The sequence below is a fragment of the Bombus pascuorum genome, chromosome 2 (genome assembly GCF_905332965.1).
Source record: "Bombus pascuorum chromosome 2, iyBomPasc1.1, whole genome shotgun sequence".
Lineage (NCBI taxonomy): Eukaryota > Metazoa > Arthropoda > Insecta > Hymenoptera > Apidae > Bombus > Bombus pascuorum.
In genome coordinates, this window is record NC_083489.1 from 19,571,804 (window position 1) to 19,592,198 (window position 20,395).

Consider the following 20,395-nt stretch of genomic DNA (forward strand, 5'->3'; position numbering starts at 1 on the left):
TTTATAGGATTTGTAAATAAATAAAACATTACTATTTAGAAATAGGAATAACTAAAAGATTAAGAATATGATTTAACAAATTTTACAACAGTATATAATTTATCACAGTAAAAGAAAATATCAGTCACAGTTTTATGATGAATATTAACAACTTCATTATAAAATATTAATTTAACTATCTAGACATTAGTAATTTATTTTTTAAAAAATTGTTAATATCTATTGCATAAAATAGATAGGATATATTATCAATAATTTTCAAATGTTTTTTTTCAATTTCATTATTTATTACTATAGAATTATACATTTATTGAATGTTATATAAAATTAATTTACTAAATATATTTTGCATACCTGCTGTATTATCAATACTTTCTTTGATAATATAAAATAATCATAGAAACCATACCAAAAAAACAATATTATTATCGAGGGCATTCTGTTCGTTTGCTAAATTTTTAAATAAATTGTGCGTAGTAAAATTAGTAAAACTAGCGTAATAAAACCTGGACAGCTAAATAATTAACAGTAATTTTTTTATTCATATATCAATCGCCACTTTCGTATAATGACCTTCTAATTACTTTTTCGCATATATTACAAATTTTTATCGCGTCTCTCTTCTACCTTTACAAATAACCAAACTGCATACAATCTATCTAATCAACTAGATTCTATTTATTCATACATATTCCTAATTTGCTCTTACTCGATGAAAATAAGATTGCGCTAATATTATAATAATATTAATAAGATTGTATTATATGTATTTTTATACATTATACGTATGTATAAATATACGTATACATATAAACACAGCTCAACACTTGCTTAGGAAAACTGTCCAGAAATTGATTCATGAAAAATTAACATGGAAGACAAGAAAGTTCTCTTTCTTGCGAGACGAATGGATATGAGTAAAGGGTCTCTTATTCTGAAACATTCATAGCATGTTACGCATTTACTCAATTTTCGGACAGTTTTCCCTAGATTTCTTTATGCAAGTATCGAGGCCTGGTAATATGATCGTGGTGCAAACCAATCAGATGATGGATGAAGCAATATGGCATCGTACTAACCTATAAAATACGCTCAAAATGCTCAGTTCTACGTACGCATAACTTTTGAATCGTTAGATTCCTAAAAACTTAAGACTTGTATTTTTGGATTCTACACGTTAAAACTATTACATGAGAAATAAAAAAGGCAATAGTTTAAATGTTCGACAAACTACAGTTAAACCATTTTCAAACTCAATTTTCTCGATAACGAAGCCTAAGATGAAAAATGTTATACTAAATTTTCTTTTATTTTTTTGTGTACAATAATCCCATCCAGTTTTACTACAATTTCTACTCTATCCTGTACAAATAGGTCTCTACACTCGCTAGAGAAAACCGTCCAAAAATTGAGTTGTGAAAAATCAACATGGAATACATGAAGAATCTCGTTCTGCAAGATAAACAGAAATGAGTAGAGTATCTCTGTCTCGGTCTGAAACATTCACAGCACGTCACGCATGTGCAGAACGAGAACCTTCATGTCTTCCATATTGATTATTCATGACTCAATTTTCGGACGGTTTCTTGTATGTTTACGATATAGGAGTGTCCAGACTTGCTTACATGACCCTGGGGTGACCCTGAGTATACGCTGTATAACTAACTTCATTTTATTATTAAACCATAAACCATAACCATGTTGTATAACTTAAAGAATATAAAAAAAACAAATATATTAATTTATATTCATTCATATTCTCTCATCATATAATATAAGTGCACTATATTAAATACAACGACAGATATATATTTTCCCAATTTTTGCGTCGAGATAGTAATGCTTACTTCCATTAAAAAGATATAACAGTTTTTTTTATTATTAAATAAAATGTTTCTAATAAAATCTGTATTAGTTTATACGATATTTTTTTTATTTTTAATGTTAATTCTCTTACTCTACATACTTGGAGCTGCTCTTTATATTACGGATTTTGAAGACAATACTTGTGATATGACATATATGTTTGAATACCCACAGTATGTGGTATGTAAATAAAATGTATATTTTTAATAGAATACCATAAAGAATACCGTACTAATCTTGTCTGTACTCTTTTTAAACATTATTGTTAAATAACATTCCTTGTAACTTTGACTCGATCATATTTCTCTCATTTCTAATTCTATTGAAATTTAGTAATAATAGTTTGAAAATTATTATTAATAATAATAATAATTTGACATTGTATATAATACATTTATATAATACAAGACATTTATGCATATATTCACACAAATATTAGAGGATCTCTCTGGATAATGAGATACAAGAACAATATCCAAGATATAGATTATATGCATATGGAGAAGGTTTTATTACCGAGAAGCTTAGAAGGATGTACTTCTCAGGAATACCAGTACTTTTTATACCTGGCAATGCTGGATCTCATGAGCAAGGTTCTTAGAATCTGTTAAAAATTCTGTCTCCATTTGAATAATTGTTAATACTTCTATTGTTTCTAGTAAGATCCCTTGCTTCTGTCAGTTTGAGGAAAAGCTTAAAAGATAGGACTCCATTTCATTTTGATTACTTTACTGTTTCATTTGGCAATGATTATTCTGCTTTATATGGAGGTATGAATGAAAAAAACAATTTTGTTGAATAGTTAGCTTTATTATTGTCTCCACAGTTTTTCAAATATTTATACTTTATTTAAAAGATTAGAAAAAATAAATAATAATTTATTAATTAATTCAAGGTGTATTAATGGAAGAAACAGTATATGTTTCACACTGTATACAAAAAATATTGAGTTTATACAAAACTAACATAGATAATATTGTGCTCATAGGACATTCAATGGTAAATATAATACTACAATCAATGGTAATAATACTACACTTATTTTAGTAAAAATATTAAAATATCTATTTATTTTTTTAGGGAGGTATTATAGCTAAAGGTTCTGTTGTAATGACACCAAATGTAAATGCTAGTGTTGCAAGCATTATTATTGCTTTAGCTACTCCTCATACAGCTACTTTGATATTAGACCACACTTTTGCCAATTATTACCAGAATCTAGAAAAACGCTTAAGTGAAATAAAAGATGCAGGGACAAGTGTAGTATCAATAGGAGGTGGACCACGAGATATACTTATAACTTCAGCTCAAATCCTAGATCCTACAGCAGATATTAATGTTCTTTCTAATACTATGCCAGATGTTTGGAAATCTACAGATCATTTGAGTATTTTGTGGTGTAAACAATTAGTACTGTCTGTTGTACGTTCATTATTTGATTCTGTTAATTATACACAGAAACCACCTAAAATTTTTTCTACAGCTAAAGAAAGAATGCAAGCATTATCGTATCACTTTTATCATGTAAGAAAATATTTTAATGTACTTTTAATAAATTTTAATGTACTTTTAAACTAACAATTAATTTTACAGCGTGCTTCTGGAAAAAGATTATATTCTTATAAAGAAACAATACAATTTGAACCTAGCAATGAATGGATAGAGAACATTCAAAGGCATTATGTATGGACGAACAAAGACTTGCCTAAAAGAACATCTCCTATCTATCTTATGATTAGATTGAATGGACAACCAAATTATTTAACTATTGATACCATTAATTTAGAATCCAAAGATTGGTTATTTGCATGTACAGCATCCAATATACAAGGACAGTCAAGAGTTTGGTAAAGTTATATATTATTGTCTTAAAGCAAAGATTACAAAAGCTTATCAAACTATTATTATAAAATTCTATTTTTAATTTAGCAATTGGGGTTGGAACCTGACAAACAGAACAAGAATTTTACCAGATCCTTTACATCGCTTAAGAAAAACTGTTGACTTAAATTTTCAAGAAATAAAATACCCTGATGTAACACATATTATAATAAGAATTACACCGGACAGTTTAGAAAACTATATTACTATAAACGTTGATTTATATTCCTACAATGCAAGACTTGTACCTATTAGGAGTACTTTACCTCTACTGAAAAATTTATTTATAATACCTCAAACCAAAAAGTCTGATCTTGGACATGTTAGATACTATGCCAATTTTGATAATGCCATGGATGTTGTAGCTGTTGAACTTAAAGCATTTGAATGTACAGATCCAAAACATCATGCAATAGTTGAATTACTAGAACCATGGGGTATTGTAGTTACACAAATTCAATTTTTTACGGTCGTGTGAGTATAACTGAACTAAATTTGCTTTTATTTTTAAAATATTTTATGACAAACAATTTTAATATTTTAGGGATAATGGACCGAAATCGATGAAAGTTCAGACTGGATATAAATACTCCAACGTTTTTCCGAAGTTAAGGATAACTCTAGATCCTGCATGTTCTTACATAATTAACATTGAAGAAGGTGGAATTATAGATCGAATATCTTGTATCGTGAGGGATCGCTGGTACCTGTTGTATACAACGATTATTAGTTTACTTCTATTGTTTTTATCTACAAGAATTAATCATGGTCTCGAACCAACTCCAATAATAGTAATTACAATATACCTCTCATATTGTTATAACTTAATGTTTGAATGTTTAGTTGCTTTAGCAATTGTTTGCATATTTACCATTGGACTATGCTGTTCCATTATATTTCTTGGTTCAGTAGCTCATAGTATTGCTGTGAGGTAAGAAACTTTAAGTACATTAATGCACATGTTAATGTTACATAAAATCTTTTTGAATAAATCTATTAATTTTCCAGATTTCTAGCTCGCGCAATAGCCTTTTCAACAACATGGTCAGATTGGCTGCTTGGTGGATTGAGTCAGTTACCTTTTATTACTGCAATTCTTGTCTTATCTTTAATCCCGGTAACTTGTGGGGGTTTAGCTATGCTAATTTCAGTTTTTCTTTATTTTTTAAATTTGACAAAAATCTATGAAGATTATTTAGAAGAACTATTAATGGCTTCATTACAACATTTTAATTGGATACGACGATTCAGAAATACGAAAAATAATTCAGGAGAACATGATGATACAAGACAAAAAATATTCAATCATCTTATTCTCTTCATACTTTGGTGTTTTACTGCTATTCCAGCTGTACCATCTGTACTTGTATGGGCAAAAAATTTCAGGTTTGCAATTTATTATTTTGGTGTATAAATTTAATCAATCAATCATCTATCATTAATTTCTGTAAATTTGTTCTAGTTATGATATGAGACTTTCTTCCGAAGATCCTTTGTTACTTCAAAGTTGGATAGTTTTAGTAACATGCAGTACAATGGGATGGGTGCAACTTCCTTCCAATAATTATAAAAATCGATCTCAAATACTATCCAGTATATTATGTTTCTTAGGTTGGGTTGTACTTTTAATGGGAGCAGCACCTCATCCAGCTTTTTATCAATATTATATACCACCTATTGTAGCTGGAGCTATTGCTATTATTGCATTAAATGTAATTTTCCTTTAAATTTTTTTTTATTCAATTAATACCGCTTATTTGAAGAAGAAACAACATACATCAATTTCATATGCGTATAAATGTGATATATTATATTTGTCCATAAAAATATTTATTTTTAGAGAATGTATAATATAATATACTTAACAGAATGAAACTTAAGATAGTGTGAAATATATTATTGTAATATATATTATATATTAATATAAGTAAACACAGTTAAGAATACCACAAAATTTTTTATTTAACTATGTAAATAATTGGGAAATATTAAAATATTTAATTATACGTCAAACAATAAATTTATTATTTATCAGAAAAACATATACAGTTTTAACACTCTTATATGACCTATATTACTTAACAACCCATTTGAAGGTATTGTGTGTGCTATTTTGAATATTTCATATATAAATACACAAATTCATTAACTAAAAGAAATATTTCTCAAAAATTTTGATTTGTCACTTTTATTTAATCAATCAATGATTGCTCATGTATACACTAAATACATTCTATTAATATAAAAAAGAATTAAGTTCAATTTCATATAAATATATGATGTAGTTACTGTTGACAAGGCAATGATATGCACATTTACATAAAATAACAGGACCCAAAAATAATCATAATATAGATGTAATTATTTATCATAAAAATATGGTGATAACCTAACTTTACATATTAATAATATAATGCCCATTCATTTTCTTGCAAGAATGTATCTACTACTTCCTTCATTGCTAAGTTAGGGATTAATTGATCCTGAGTTAAACGAACTCTAGTAACTGGGTCAAAATGTCCCACCCTTTGTAAGTGTTCTTCAATGTCTTTTCGTTCATATGTAATTCCACTTGGTGTTATTACAGGTTCTTGCAAAATTTCAAAACTAATTTTGCCACATAAATAATCAGGTACTTCTCGTTTCTGTTCCATATATTTATAAAAATTGCAAATAATATATAATTACTTTAATTTACATATAACTGAACATGATTAAAAAATATAAACTCACCCTTCTTCTTTCATCTACTTTTGCAAATAGGTCATTAAGGTGAGCCATATACATATCTCTTTTTTCTTCTACTTCTTCTTTCTTTTTTGTTAATTCAATAGACAAAGCTTCCCCTTCACTTTTACCATCTGCATCTTTAGCTGCTTCTTGCTCCTTTAAAGCTGCTAAACTTCGCTCAGCATCTTCTACTATCAATTGATTGAGATATGATTGTAATTCAATATCTTGTGCAATTCTCTGTTCTTCTCTCAATTGGAAACAACGTTTTCGCGCTTGCCTTAAAATGCTGGTCATATCATCTCCATAATTTAGCTTTTGCTCCTTGGCCAAATCCACAGCTATGTTGTAGTAGTTGTTTCAGATGTGTAACCATGTGAAGGACAAGTTTCACATTGCCGTAAAAACAATGAATACCATAAAAAAGAATATCCATGAAATACTTCTGTATAATTATGTTCTGATATATGTACATAATATATTATAATACTAAAAATATAATATAGCGTAACTTCTTTAAAGATACATAAATGCATAAATATGTAAGTACACGAATAGGTATATTGCCAAACTATATTAGAGAGCAAATAAAAGATTCTTTCCATTAAAAGATATTCTGCAAAATGCAAATATGTAACATTTATTTTTGATGAATTATGAAATTGATAAAATGGTTAAATCATAAACGTTAGTCAATCTCGACATATTATTCATGTAATTTATAATTATTTTATATAGACTATGAAATTATCACGGAATATTTACCTACAGTGAAATCTTTGCAAGAAACATATGAGAAGAAAAAGCCAGTGAAATTCCTAAGTAAAAATATAGGTACGTACCTCTCTGTAAATGTTTAACAGCTTCATCAAAGAGTTCCATTTGAAGAAGAGCTAGACCCAAGAAAAAATGACCCTTCACCAGACATGGATCGATATCGAGAGCACGTCTGCAGTCTAGACAGGACGATTCCCATCGTTTCAATTTCAGGTTACACAGCGCTCGGTTCGTAAAGTATAGTGCTTGGGTTGGATTTTTAATCTGCAGCAATGAGATGCAATGTCGTAACTTGCCTGCATAGATTCATAGTGGCACTCACAATTGCTTTGGTGTAGCAGTGTGCAGCGTCCTCGTATTTGTGAAGATTGAAAAGACGATTTCCTTCTTCCTTTAATTCTTTGTCAGAAAGGTTGGCGGTTGTATACATCTTACTCATCTTGGCAACAAATCTTGTGCCTTACTGAACACTCTTCTACATATGAATTCTCGTCAAATTATTCACGTAATATTTCTTACAGGAAAAATTAGTCGAATTGTCAACAAAGTAATATTCTATAACCTTAACCTTAACCAAATACGTGCTCTTCCATCTTCCTGGGGAACTTGTCAATCATCGACTAAAGTGTGACAAACAAGAATGTAAACAAAACTGAAGAAGCTACTTTCCAACATAAAGCTGGGTTTTCAAGGAACGTTTAGGTATGAAAATATTTTAATATAATTTTTTTTTATAGAATATTCCTTTTTTCTGTATATCTTCTTTATTTATCTTTTTCTCAAGTCTAATTTGTACTTTTCGTTCCATTTTTCTCATAATTTTGGAAAAATGAAATTTAAATATGTATACATATAATACATCACAATTTGTTACATGTATTTTTGCAGTTTATTTGTTATTTATATCGATTTTATTATAATCCTTATGTTATAATCCTTAGTTACAGAATTTAAACAACTTATATAATTAATTCAAAGCTGTATGTACATAACATAATAATAGAATGTTTAATGAAATCAATAAATTTTATTTTTCTTAGATTATCCTTTATTTAGCTTATATAGTGTGAATTACTTCTATATAATTTTGATTAATTTACTCTATATAAGATAAAATAAATATTTTATACTTATATTTAAAAAATGTATCTAAAACATTAAATTGTATTTTGATTTGTTAATTTTCTAACATAATCATTATTTTAGATTGCTCCAAACTATGAAATTAATTGACCACATGTATACATTTTAATCATTTTGTGTTATGCTATGCATCACCGATTTTGGATATGCTGTATACACAAATAGGTTTATTTGTTGCAGAATGTATTTCATGGTTCACAACAATCCCCATTTTGTGTTTGAAAAATTCTATTATCTTTTTTGCAATTTGTTTATTATTTTCAGATACTTCTGGATGCTCTAAATAATCATTTACCTGGGAGAACAATAAACAGTTATAGTAACAAACTATTTATGAGCAAATAATAGAAATTACCTTCATCCATCTGCAATCAGAAATCTCTTTTTCACATTTTTTAATATTGATATCAATAGGTGATAAGTAAGCAATCATGTATATGTCAGAACAGCCAAAGGCATAATCATGAACGTGTCTGAAACCTATTATGCATCTAAAAGTAGTTTGAACACCAGTCTCTTCTAAAACTTCTCTTTTTACAGCTTCTTCTAAATTTTCTCCTACAGTAAAAAAAAACTGATAAAAAATTATTATATTATATTATATATTATATTAAAAACATGAAGTACATATATAAATTCATTGATTTTACTGTGATAATAGAAAGATTATTAGCTATACTGTACTAATTTACTAGTTTATAAAAAATTTGTATACCTGGTTCCACATAACCACCTGGTAATTTCCAAATAGGTGGGCCATTTGCATATTTCTCTTTGATAACTAAAATTTCTTTAGTTTCCTCGTTATAGACAAATCCTCCAACTCCTAAATTGGTGTGTGCATAATGTGGAACATTGCATTCTTCATCTGTAACTAACCATCGATAAAGCATAACATATTCTTGTTTTGCATGATGAAATTTGAATCCTTCTTTCACAAGTAACGGTATCCATTCTGATTGTGGTAAATGTACACGGAACCATATTGTGCGTTTTTTATTTTCTTTCCATTTTTGTAAAGATGCTACAAAAATTATAATGTGCAAATATTAATTTCTAACAAAAATTTTTGTTAAAGTTTCTCAATTTTGATAAAATAAGTAATAATTTATAAATATATTTAAGAATTATTATCATTTTATGTTATAAACCTGTAAGACGACGAGCGAACACTTCAGATGTACAAAATTCGTCATTTGAGTCAATAGTTACGCCATTATAGTGATCATTACATCCATTAAAACACTTTGAAGCCATAATTACAGAAGGATTGATGCAATGTATTTTACAACGCAATATAGGATAAAAAACAATACGATATTTCGCTAAATATTGTTGTTTTAGCACCGTGGAAACGTAACGGAGTTTTGAAATTGCGATACTGTACATTGGAACATCTACGAATCTATTTTGAAAAATTTGTTAATAAAATGTTTTATTACCGTATCTTATAAAGATTCATAAATATTGTCGGAAAAAGTTTTACGTAACATTATCGAAGCTTTTATTTTGATACGTATAATGTTAATATTAAAATAGTCAAACATCCTAACCTAATACTATTTTTTATCTATTTATTTCGCATCGTCTGCAGACCTTACACTTTCAAGATAAAAAATTTTGCAATAGAATGTTATATAATTTATAGCTAAATATTTTTTTCTTATATATACGTTATACGTAATTATTATATTTTATGCATACATTTTCTATTTGTTATTTAATTACAATGAAATATGTAAATTGTAATCGATGTTACAATTAACATAAATCTTATATGTATAAAATATTTATAGAAGTTTGGTATGAAAAATTATAGAATCTATAATGTATTTGATGTTTTTATTCAATTTATTTACAATATTAAGCGATAATCAAAACAAAACAATTACAAACAAAAAATAACAAACTATAAGTTTAACAGATAAAAATTTAATTCAGTAACGTTAAACAGTGATAACAATATAATACGAAGACAAATAAAATTTAAATATATCAGAGAGTACAATCTCGTTTTTTGTTCCAAAACAATTCCATATCTTCATACACTTTGGGAGCAGGAGAATTATAATGAAGAGCCTCGCAAATACGGCAATAATGTCGTGACATACTGCCAAAATAACCATGTTCGTTGATTACTTTGTAATATTTACGCCACTCATGGAACTCGAAATATTTATCATCGTACTTATTAAGATAGCGAATATAATCTACTAAAGCTCTCGGATTAACAAAATCACTAACGTGAATGAACGAATGTGGTGGTAATAATTTCTCGCAATCTTTCTTTGGTGCACCCATTATTATTGGTATTGCTAATTTGTGATAACCATGCCAGAATACTTTCTCTGTTAAGTATTCTCTACAATTTGAATTTTCAAAAGCTAAATAAAACTTGTAGGAATTTAAAACCGAACAATCTTTATCGAAATGACCCGGACATGCGGTCGTATTACCATTTAAACATTTTCCATATATATCAAGATCACTACCGAGAATTACTTTCAATTCGTTAATATATTTCCATCGATCATTAGTGCCCCCGCAATTACTACCCATCACAGTGACCAGCTTAGTTTTTGATTTTTGTATCAGATCCTTCGAAAAATTTATATTTGGTGAATTTATAAACGAAGTAGAAATCGTTCTGCCGTAAGGTACTGGTACATCGCTATTCATTCGATATGTCATCGACCAGTTAAATAAACCATTATATTTAGACAATTGTTGATTTCCATAGATAAAAGTGTGTATTGGCGATTCATCAGTCAAAAAGATCCACCTCTGATTCCATCGTGTTCTGATTGGCAATTCCAGTACATTTTGTGTCAAATGCAAATGAAACACTACTGCATCTGCTATATTTAAATCTTTGGATTGATAACTTAGTACACATTTTACTGTACAATTTTCCCAAGGTGAAAACCTAAAATGGAAGTATATTTCAATTCAAAGTTAAATAAAATTATAGTTTAAAGTATATGTACTAATATTATTACAGTAATACTCGTTTAAATTTCATTTCAATACAATTGTTTTACCTACATTTCAGTAACTCACATCTTTATATCTCAAACTCAATATTGTCTGAATTTATTAAACCGATTGTCAAAAGCAGTGAATAGATATAGGAAGGATAGACGAGAAAGACAGTATATCAAGTAACAACGATCGAGCACTTTTAAATGACATACTATACTCTTGTTCATTTGATTTTGCGGTAACCTTGAAACGTCCTTTAAAGATCCTATTACAATTTTCAAATGGGAATCTACATTTATTATTATTACATATATCTGATATCGATATGTTTCTAAAATGCTACAAACTTATGTCTTTTGCATTATCCGCTATCAAAATATGAAATTTTAAATTCGGCATGCTGCATGCCGTCGACATTAGCGTCATCCGATATACATCACAAGGATACATAAAGATGTTTTTCATAATGCCACCATTGGTATATATTTCCAAAACAGTCAGTCGGTCAGTCACTTTTCTTTTTAGTTTCTTGTATCGCTTTATCAAATTTAAAAGTTCGTATTTTGATAGCAGATGGTGCGAAACACAAGTTTGTAATGTATGGAAAATGTCTCAATGCCAAGTATATGTAATAAAAAATGCAGATACCTACTTGAAAATTTTAATATGACCTTCATAGGATTGACTTTGAAAAATGTAATATAATCTTCATATGTTTTAACGTTATCGCATGGTCAAATAGACAAGGATATGTCCTCCTTGATATCATACAAGTTTTGTCTGAAACACTTTTTCGTGTCATTCATATTTTTCGAGATGTCTGAACGTTTCCAGATAGACCGGTCACATTGTATAGAATTTTTATTTAATGAGATGAATGAATGAAATGAATGAATGACTTAATAACAAGACAACTCAGATTAGTTTTAACAGAAATTCGTTTAACAGAAATATCCTAGAAATTATTGATAATTCTGTGACTAATCTTTTAATTAATAATATTGTTATGTATAAAACTTATTTATTTATATCACTATATTTGTTGATAAGATAGAAATTATAGAAATTGAGAAGATAAAATGAAAATTAGTAGTTGATATTTTTATAATTGGATCATTCATCGTAACATACGCGACATCCCTTGAGAGCGTCAGGGCTCTTTTTGACACATGGCTCATTTGATATATATTATTATTATTATTATTCGTAACGAAAAATATTTCAGATAAAAATTGTATGGCTTCAAGGGGAACATATTCTGATATTAGTTTTTCTTTAGGTGGTCGTGTAAAGGTCATGTGAACATTTTAAAAAATTTAGTTTTTTTAAACAGAATCATATCTTTTTTTAATACATTAATTAATGCAGATCAAGATACTCTACAAAAAATTATTAACCTATTTATGTCGAAAAGCTACTAGTTTAATAGGTATTTCAATTTTTATTTTGTAAACCTTATTGTGTGAAAGACACAGAAAAACATAAGGCAATACTTTTGTATTTGTTTTCCTTATCTTCCGTACGAAAGCTTTTACAATTAACTTTTACTTTAACAATAACTTTTCGACATATAGGGATCAATACTTTTTTACGGAGAATATCGAGGTGCATTGATTAATGTATCTCCTTCGCAACCATTCTACTTTTATCTAAAATATTTTTTGTTACGGATAATAATAGTGATATAAATCAACATATCAGGTGAGACAACCTGAATAATGCAAAGACCTGATTTATTGTAATTTCAGCAAGCATTACTGTAAATTAACAAGTGCATATTTATATCTCATAAAAAACAAGTTTTTAATATAATTTTATTAACTTTCTATTCGTAAAACGTCTGATGTGCCTACGTTCCAAAAACATTCCGTGCTTCCAAATTAAGATCAAATACGGTTCCCTTCTCTTATTTATTATCGATGGTGTTAAACTTCCTTCAGAAGACAAGAGCCATTTTCCAAGTACAGACGTCGTTTCAATCTGATACGGATAAAGGTGCAAATTAGTAGTAGCAAAAAGGTTATTCACTTAATTTGGAACCCGCGCTTGCGAGAACATAAGAAAATGGCAACAGTGTAACATACACTTTCTACTACAATCGAATATCACTCGCCATCTATGAGCTGTTGCTAGAAGTATAATTTGGTGAGAATATGAAGTGGTTTAGTTATCGTCGGAGCACTTTAAATTTAACGTCACAATAAGGAGAAGACGATCGCTGAGAAAACGAATCCCGTGTTTTCGCTCGACGATTTCATGTCCGTACGCGTTCCTAAACCATCCAAGCAAGCAAGTGCACCCGGTTTTGTTCCCAGATGTAATCTAATTTTTTCTTTAAATAATTGATATCTTAGATTATGCTTACCTGAAATGTAATTACAATATAATCTTTCTTATTTAAAATTGAAATTGTTGTAAAAAAAGCAATCTCAGAATGTTATGTCTGAACGAACATAGATACCGTCTCCCATGCAGTTCACTGAACTGTCCATCTTTCAAGGGTATAATCATGTTCGATATCATTTTGTTGATTAAAATCTCAACAATCTAACTAAAAACAACTTTATAACAATGAAATAAAAAAATATGAGAACTATTTTTTATTTTGACGATTTATAAATAATTATGTCATAAACAAATAGCCTTTGCTGAGTAGTCCGAACTCAAGCACTGCAATACAAGAATTAAATTAATTTCTATTTTTTTAAACTAGAATTCTGTGAGGTATCTCGTATCTCAATTGCCCCGTTCAATTTTTATTTTTACATTTGATGTATTCACAGCAGAATGACCCAAAATCAGGTAATAACGGTCAATTTGTAAAAAATGATCGTGAATAACTTTTGGAGTATGACGTAGAAGAAAATGTTTAATACGTTGAAAATAAACATTACCAAACAATGTGGAAAAAGAGCCGCGATGTTTGTGAAAATGTGAACAATTTCATTGTAATTCGCTAATAATCCTGGTAGTTGAGTATATTTTTAAATAAAAAAAATTACATTGTAATTACATTGTAATTTTTTCAAATTAACTTCAAATAAATTCAATTTCAGGTAAACATAATCCAAGATTTCAATTATTTAAAGAAAAAAATTAAGTTACATGTAGGAACAGAACCGAGTGCATTTGCTTGCTTGGATGGTTTCAGGAGCGCGCAGGAACACGAAAACACGAGATTCGCTTTCTCTGCGATCGTCTTCTTATTATGACGTCAAATTTAAAGTGCTTCAACGACACTAATCCACTTCATGTTCTCACCTAATTATACTTCTAGCAACGGCTCATAGATGGCGAGTGACATTTGATTGTAGTGGTAAGTGTATATATTACACTATTGCCATTTCTTATGTTCTCGCAAGCGCGGGTTCCGAATTAAGTGGATAACCCTGTACATGTAAGTCCTAATAGAGACTCTATGAAACTTACTTATACTACTAACGTGTTTTACTCAATAGTACAGGAAATATATATAAACTTTTTCATTTTTATAATAGCACAATCAAAAGAAAAAGGATTATAGATTAATCTTAATAAAATCAAATACAGATGTACCTGTTCATTTCTTAGTAATTCTTCTTTTATTTGTTGTCGATGTTTCATTTGTTTCACAACCACTTTATTAACTCTTCTGAGGATACTTGGAAGAGTACCAAAAATTGCACAAAAAATTATGGAACCAACGCATAGAAATAATATTAGTTTTGCATATCGTGAAATCCCACGCATCGTACTTCCAAATTTTTCGATAGAGTGTGGCAAATATTAGTCGTGGCATATCGATCTTCTATTTCTATCACTTATCTTATCACAATTTTTCCAGCTGACATCTGTTTTTCGATTTTTATATCGCGAATTGCTTAAACGAAACAAAATTGATAGTTAATAAGATACACTGTTCGAGCGCTGCTGTAATAACACTGAAACGATATGAATCTTTGTTAGTATAAAAACTAATAACATATAACAAGATGTATAAAAAATGTTTAGAAGAAAGAAACAGGTCTGACCAACAGTCGAAGCTACCTTTGACGTGTGTTACAAGCAATCGTTGATCTCGATTGTCTTGGTTAACCAAGTGTAACGGTCCGAGGTGTAGTAAGTTGCGAACGTTATCCTCGGTAGTAATAGAACATCACACCCCTTGCTATTGTTTTAAGAAATATATAAATTTATTAGAAGAAATATTAATACCAAATAAATTAAATCTTAATCGTTTATATTTGTTTAAGATTTATTATTAGGCAAGTTTATTGGTTTAATGTTATGCTATTTTATACACAAGTGTGAAAAGTACATACTTACATACATACGTATATCATATCTGTTTGGATTTCAAATTTCGCGGTTATTATTCAATTCATTAGTATTCGTAATAAAAATGCAATCTATTTATTTATTAAATGTTTCGATTGCAAATGTATGTCAATATGTTTCCGTAATTGTAATTAATTGTTAATACATACTGTATGATTACTAAATGGTTAAATTTATATTTTATTAAAAAATTATTTAAAAATAATTTTAATTGTATAATAAAAAACGTATATATCTGGCAAGAAAATATATAGTATTTAATAATAGTAATATATAAATCATGATAAATTTTACATATACGTACTACAAAATATGGTAGGTCAATTATAATTCTAGTTAACAATACCTTTTTAAATCGAAAAATTTCAATATCTTAATCTTAAAATTACTTACATGTACATGTAACAGTTTCAAACTTTTATCTATACAATTAGTTCTTACATTTTAATTCAAGTAGGTTGACTCCCTAATTGAAATATTTAATATATAACACAATTAACTTGAATTTTTTAAAATATATATTTTTATTTTCTGTTAATTAAAGTTATATTTTAACTATACTTAACCAATATACATTTTTAAATAATTACTTATGTCATAGTTAACCGATACGCAATTGTTCTTTAATTATGCACGAATAATGCATGCATAAACATATTTTTTACACGGATACAACTAGTTTCTGTCTTTACTGTAGCAGTAATGATTATATATATTGCTAATTATATGTAAATATTATTATCTATTGATATCTCATTTATTCTGTCGTACCTCGAGGGACGATATAAGTACTAGGATAATTTATTTTAATTATTAAGAGGTTGAAAAATATACTTTTATTGTAGCGAATAAAATGTTAGAAATGAATGAACCTTCTTTACTTGCGTGTGATCTATGGTTGGCACTATGCGCTATAATATAAGAAAGTTATCAACCGAATCGTTTCCGTTTCCGCTCTTAGATTCGGAAAAGTAGACATAAGTAATTTCCATGTGTACAAGATGGTAACTACTCGTAAAAGTATTAAAAAACATATAGAATTACCGAAAGTTAGAAGTGCACAGAACACGAAAGTTAACAGCCACATAAAGAATAAAAAATCACGAAATGAGAAAAATCTAAAAATGATCAATGATAGAACATTGAAACGTACATTAAAATCTTCTGAAAAAAATAATGTACAAAATAAGACAAAAAATAATTCATATACAAAAGCAATTTCTGAGATTACAGAATCGCGGAAGCGAAAAAGAGAAGATAGGATTAGTGACAAAGAAAATACAGATTGCTTAAATTTGAGTGATTTGTCAAAAGAACATATATCACAATGCATTAGCGTGATCAATCATTTGACTGAAGAACAATTGAAGAATAACAATGCATTGTTTGATGACGAGAGCCAATCAATATTTATGCAAATAACATGTATTAGAGTACCTAAAACTCCAAGAAGATGTATCAGAATGTAAGTTTACGTTTATACATTAATTATATGTATCTTTTCAAATAAATAAAAAATCATTTTTATATATTAATATTATGTGATTTAATGCATATGTACAATATATAGTCACAAATGATTATATATATATATATAACATATATATATAATAGGTCCCCTTATGAGGAACCATGATTATAAAGTCACAAATGATGTTCATTTTTATTTTTAATAATCAGTATGATTAATTTTACTAAAACACTATTTATCACTCAATTTATTTTGTAGATTATTACCATATTCGATAGTGTCATCAAATGACGAAATTGCACTTTTTGTTGGTGATCTTCGAAGAGGTAGACGAACGGATTATGAACCAACGATAGAATATTATGAAAACTTGTTACGTAAACACAATTATACAAGAATAAAGGCTATAATACCAATGAATCAAGTAAAAACTGAATATGATCAGTATGAATTAAAAAGGAAGCTTGTTGGTAGCTATGATCATTTTCTTGTAGATGGAAAAATAGCTGGTCATTTATCTCATTTATTGGGAAGAGAATTTTATAAGAAAAGAAAATTGCCAACATCCATCCGAATGCATAGCAAAGATTTAAAACACGAAATAGATTATGCTTTAAGGAAAACTGTCATGCAGATACATTCTTATGGTGATACTCATATAATTCAAATTGGACACACCTCTATGAAAAAAGAAGAAGTTGTAGAAAATATATTAGCAACGTGCAGTTATTTATCTAAAAACTACCCAGGAGGTTGGGCTAATATTCGTTCTATTCGTATTAAAACATCTTCTAGCCTTGGTCTCCCTATATATACAACATTGAGTAAGTTTTGATTAATTACATTTAATTCTCATTTTTATAGGAAAATTCTTATAAAAATTATATTTTTATATAAACTTAGTGTGTAAGTAAATCAATATGCTGTGCCAAAGAACCTCCTTATAATAGACATACAATCTGACTATGATAAATTATTATTATATGTATGTTTAATGTGTTTCTTATTTATTTTTAGAAAATAAATGCTTGGTTAGAGTGCCAATAGTGCAGCCTAAGAGACCAAAAGCATATCATAATGTATCAGGAGAACTTAGTACTAAACCTGGTATTGTTCGTGTAACTGTTACTCCTGAAGGAAACATTATTACTGTTAAAAGGAAAAGAAAAGTTCTTTTCCAAAGAGACATTAACAAAACAAATAAAAAAGTGTAATTATTTTTTATTACTTTATTAAATCTAGTAAACAAGGTTAAAAAATTATCCTTCTACTTATTATTACATTAAGTACTTTGTTATATTAAAAATGTTTAATTATTGCATTTTAAATTTGACATACCTAATTACATATATATTGTATTTTACTTAAATGTTAGTTTTCTTCATTTAATTACATATGAAAAGAAGAAAAACGATATATGATACCAATAATTAATATAAAATAGTCTGATCTTTCTTAGAAATACTCTGGTACCCATTTGCTGGATTTGCTACTACTCCTGAATGTCCCATTGTTGAAATACCATTGGTATTTTGCATGTACTTATATGTGTTTACAGTATTTGTAACAACTTCTATTTCTTGAAAGTTTTGAAGTCGTTGAATATCTTCATCTTTTCTCAACCTAGTATTGGGCAGTTTTCTTAATTTTACAATTTGGTTGGGTTCAACATTTAATTCCTGGCAACATATCCAAATTAATGCTTGATATGTCAAATCACTTTGTGGTAACTCAATTTCTATAAAATCTGGGTCAGGGGCATCAGCAATACGAATCTTTAATACTAATTCTAAAAAAAGGATAGATTTAATGTTCTGTTTCATTATCTTGAGTTATTAATATTCATATATATATAAACATTAAAATTACAAAAAATAAAATTATTACAAATTTCTTACCATCTTGGTATAAACCATTGTTTCTTACTCTAGGAATTCCTGAATCTATAGCTCCATGTACATAATCACTTTTTACATATTTAGGCATAACATTGTGCACTACTGATTCATTTAGGACTCTTTGAGAATCAGTTGGCATAGCTAGAGGCATATCTAGAAGTTGCAAAATTTGTGGATTGATGCACAAAAATGCTGGAGTTTCTCCAATTTCGGATCTTATATTTTTATCTGCACCATTTTTTAAAAGCAAGGCAGCTACATCTAAGTATCCCTTTTTACATGCCCAATGTAAAGGAGTCCTTAAAGGAAAAATGCTAATTATGTCATTATTTTGATATTTTTGACACAAGGCCATTCAGTTTCATTACATGTATACAAGGAAAGATATTGTATGTTTTTACTTTTATTATACATTTTTGCTATTAGTTATTAGAAAAAAATATAAGAATTGCATATAATAAATTAAAAAAGAAATACCATCCATTAACAGAGTGTCGTGCATTAACATCGACGCCTAAATTAAGTAATTCTTGAACAACGTCTGTATCACCAACACAGGCTGCTTTCCTCAACCGCTCCTCTAATATTCTCTTATTTTCCATGTTATCATAACTTCTAAATAAGTCTACGGATTTCACATTTTTTTCCATTTCGAGTTTATCTAGGACATTTTGAAATGTACAAATACAAAGAATGGCGTTACTTAATACAAATGTTTGAGAGATTCAAACTCAGTCGCTATCTAAGCGCCACGAGTGGTAGCTTAGAAGAATCTTACAGGAACATCAGATAAATTGAACATTACAAATTTTAAAACTTTTAAATTAGAGTACTGAAGTATATTTGAGATTTTTCATTCGTAACAAACAGATTCATTTAAAAAAAAGATATGAACTCATAAATAATTAGCCATATCAGTTTTATCTGAATATAATTAATATGAAAATTTTTGTAAAATGTTTGATAAGAATAATTTTTTACTCTGAAACTATTTAGATACATTTTTGCTTAACAATTTAATATATATCATTCAAAATGTTATAATTTCTTGCAATTTTTTGTTAAATTGTTAAACTTTTTAAAATATATCCAATTATTTATTTGATTTTATTTTGATAGAAGATATCTCAAATTAAGTATTAATTTAATGTTTTTAATCTTTTACTGAATAAAATAATATTGTATAATATAATATTTGTACTACTATGTATAATAAAAATTTATTTCAATTTACTGTTGTTGTTTAAATATTGGGAAATTTTAAATTATAAATTTACAAGTTACGCTGATTAAAATTTAATACATTTATATTTAAATATTTATCAGAATA

The 20,395-nt window shown here is 28.0% G+C and overlaps 6 protein-coding genes across 8 annotated transcripts; 2 read left to right on the forward strand and 4 right to left on the reverse strand.

Moving 5' to 3' along the window:
- The first annotated feature begins 1,587 nt into the window (after positions 1-1,587).
- On the forward strand, positions 1,588-5,475 carry LOC132904491 (GPI inositol-deacylase). Of its 2 annotated transcripts, XM_060955041.1 has the most exons (10): positions 1,588-2,046; positions 2,306-2,459; positions 2,526-2,636; positions 2,762-2,865; positions 2,947-3,390; positions 3,460-3,713; positions 3,796-4,221; positions 4,292-4,678; positions 4,756-5,133; positions 5,210-5,475. In XM_060955041.1, the coding sequence occupies exons 1-10, from the start codon at positions 1,891-1,893 to the stop codon at positions 5,472-5,474; spliced, it is 2,679 nt and encodes an 892-aa protein (XP_060811024.1). In that variant the 5' UTR covers positions 1,588-1,890; the 3' UTR covers position 5,475. The 2 variants fall into 2 exon arrangements, with proteins under 2 accessions (XP_060811024.1, XP_060811025.1); XM_060955042.1 differs by lacking the exon at positions 1,588-2,046 and having other exon boundaries at positions 2,333-2,459; positions 2,530-2,636.
- Positions 5,476-5,743: 268 nt separating this feature from the next.
- On the reverse strand, positions 5,744-7,866 carry LOC132904495 (E3 ubiquitin-protein ligase CHIP). The gene is made up of 4 exons (XM_060955048.1): positions 7,577-7,866; positions 7,320-7,518; positions 6,481-6,818; positions 5,744-6,392 (listed from the first exon to the last, which is right to left on the reverse strand). Exons 1-4 carry the CDS (start codon positions 7,691-7,693, stop codon positions 6,150-6,152), a joined length of 897 nt encoding a protein of 298 aa, XP_060811031.1. The 5' UTR covers positions 7,694-7,866; the 3' UTR covers positions 5,744-6,149.
- LOC132904494 (uncharacterized) lies at positions 7,577-10,037 on the reverse strand. 2 transcript variants are annotated; one of them, XM_060955047.1, is made up of 5 exons: positions 9,951-10,037; positions 9,549-9,802; positions 9,113-9,421; positions 8,753-8,955; positions 7,577-8,692 (listed from the first exon to the last, which is right to left on the reverse strand). In XM_060955047.1, the coding sequence occupies exons 2-5, from the start codon at positions 9,784-9,786 to the stop codon at positions 8,522-8,524; spliced, it is 921 nt and encodes a 306-aa protein (XP_060811030.1). In that variant the 5' UTR covers positions 9,787-9,802; positions 9,951-10,037; the 3' UTR covers positions 7,577-8,521. The 2 variants fall into 2 exon arrangements, with proteins under 2 accessions (XP_060811030.1, XP_060811029.1); XM_060955046.1 differs by having other exon boundaries at positions 9,549-10,015.
- Positions 10,038-10,220: 183 nt separating this feature from the next.
- Positions 10,221-15,219, reverse strand: LOC132904492 (alpha-(1,3)-fucosyltransferase 7-like). The gene is made up of 3 exons (XM_060955043.1): positions 14,935-15,219; positions 13,202-13,359; positions 10,221-11,323 (listed from the first exon to the last, which is right to left on the reverse strand). Exons 1-3 carry the CDS (start codon positions 15,106-15,108, stop codon positions 10,393-10,395), a joined length of 1,263 nt encoding a protein of 420 aa, XP_060811026.1. The 5' UTR covers positions 15,109-15,219; the 3' UTR covers positions 10,221-10,392.
- Positions 15,220-16,540: 1,321 nt separating this feature from the next.
- LOC132904493 (ribosomal L1 domain-containing protein 1) lies at positions 16,541-18,429 on the forward strand. The gene is made up of 3 exons (XM_060955044.1): positions 16,541-17,161; positions 17,426-17,991; positions 18,185-18,429. Exons 1-3 carry the CDS (start codon positions 16,698-16,700, stop codon positions 18,379-18,381), a joined length of 1,227 nt encoding a protein of 408 aa, XP_060811027.1. The 5' UTR covers positions 16,541-16,697; the 3' UTR covers positions 18,382-18,429.
- Positions 18,371-19,807, reverse strand: LOC132904496 (ankyrin repeat domain-containing protein 40-like). Its single transcript, XM_060955049.1, has 3 exons — positions 19,543-19,807; positions 19,066-19,364; positions 18,371-18,956 (listed from the first exon to the last, which is right to left on the reverse strand). The coding sequence occupies exons 1-3, from the start codon at positions 19,713-19,715 to the stop codon at positions 18,598-18,600; spliced, it is 831 nt and encodes a 276-aa protein (XP_060811032.1). The 5' UTR covers positions 19,716-19,807; the 3' UTR covers positions 18,371-18,597.
- Between the last annotated feature and the right edge of the window lie 588 nt (positions 19,808-20,395).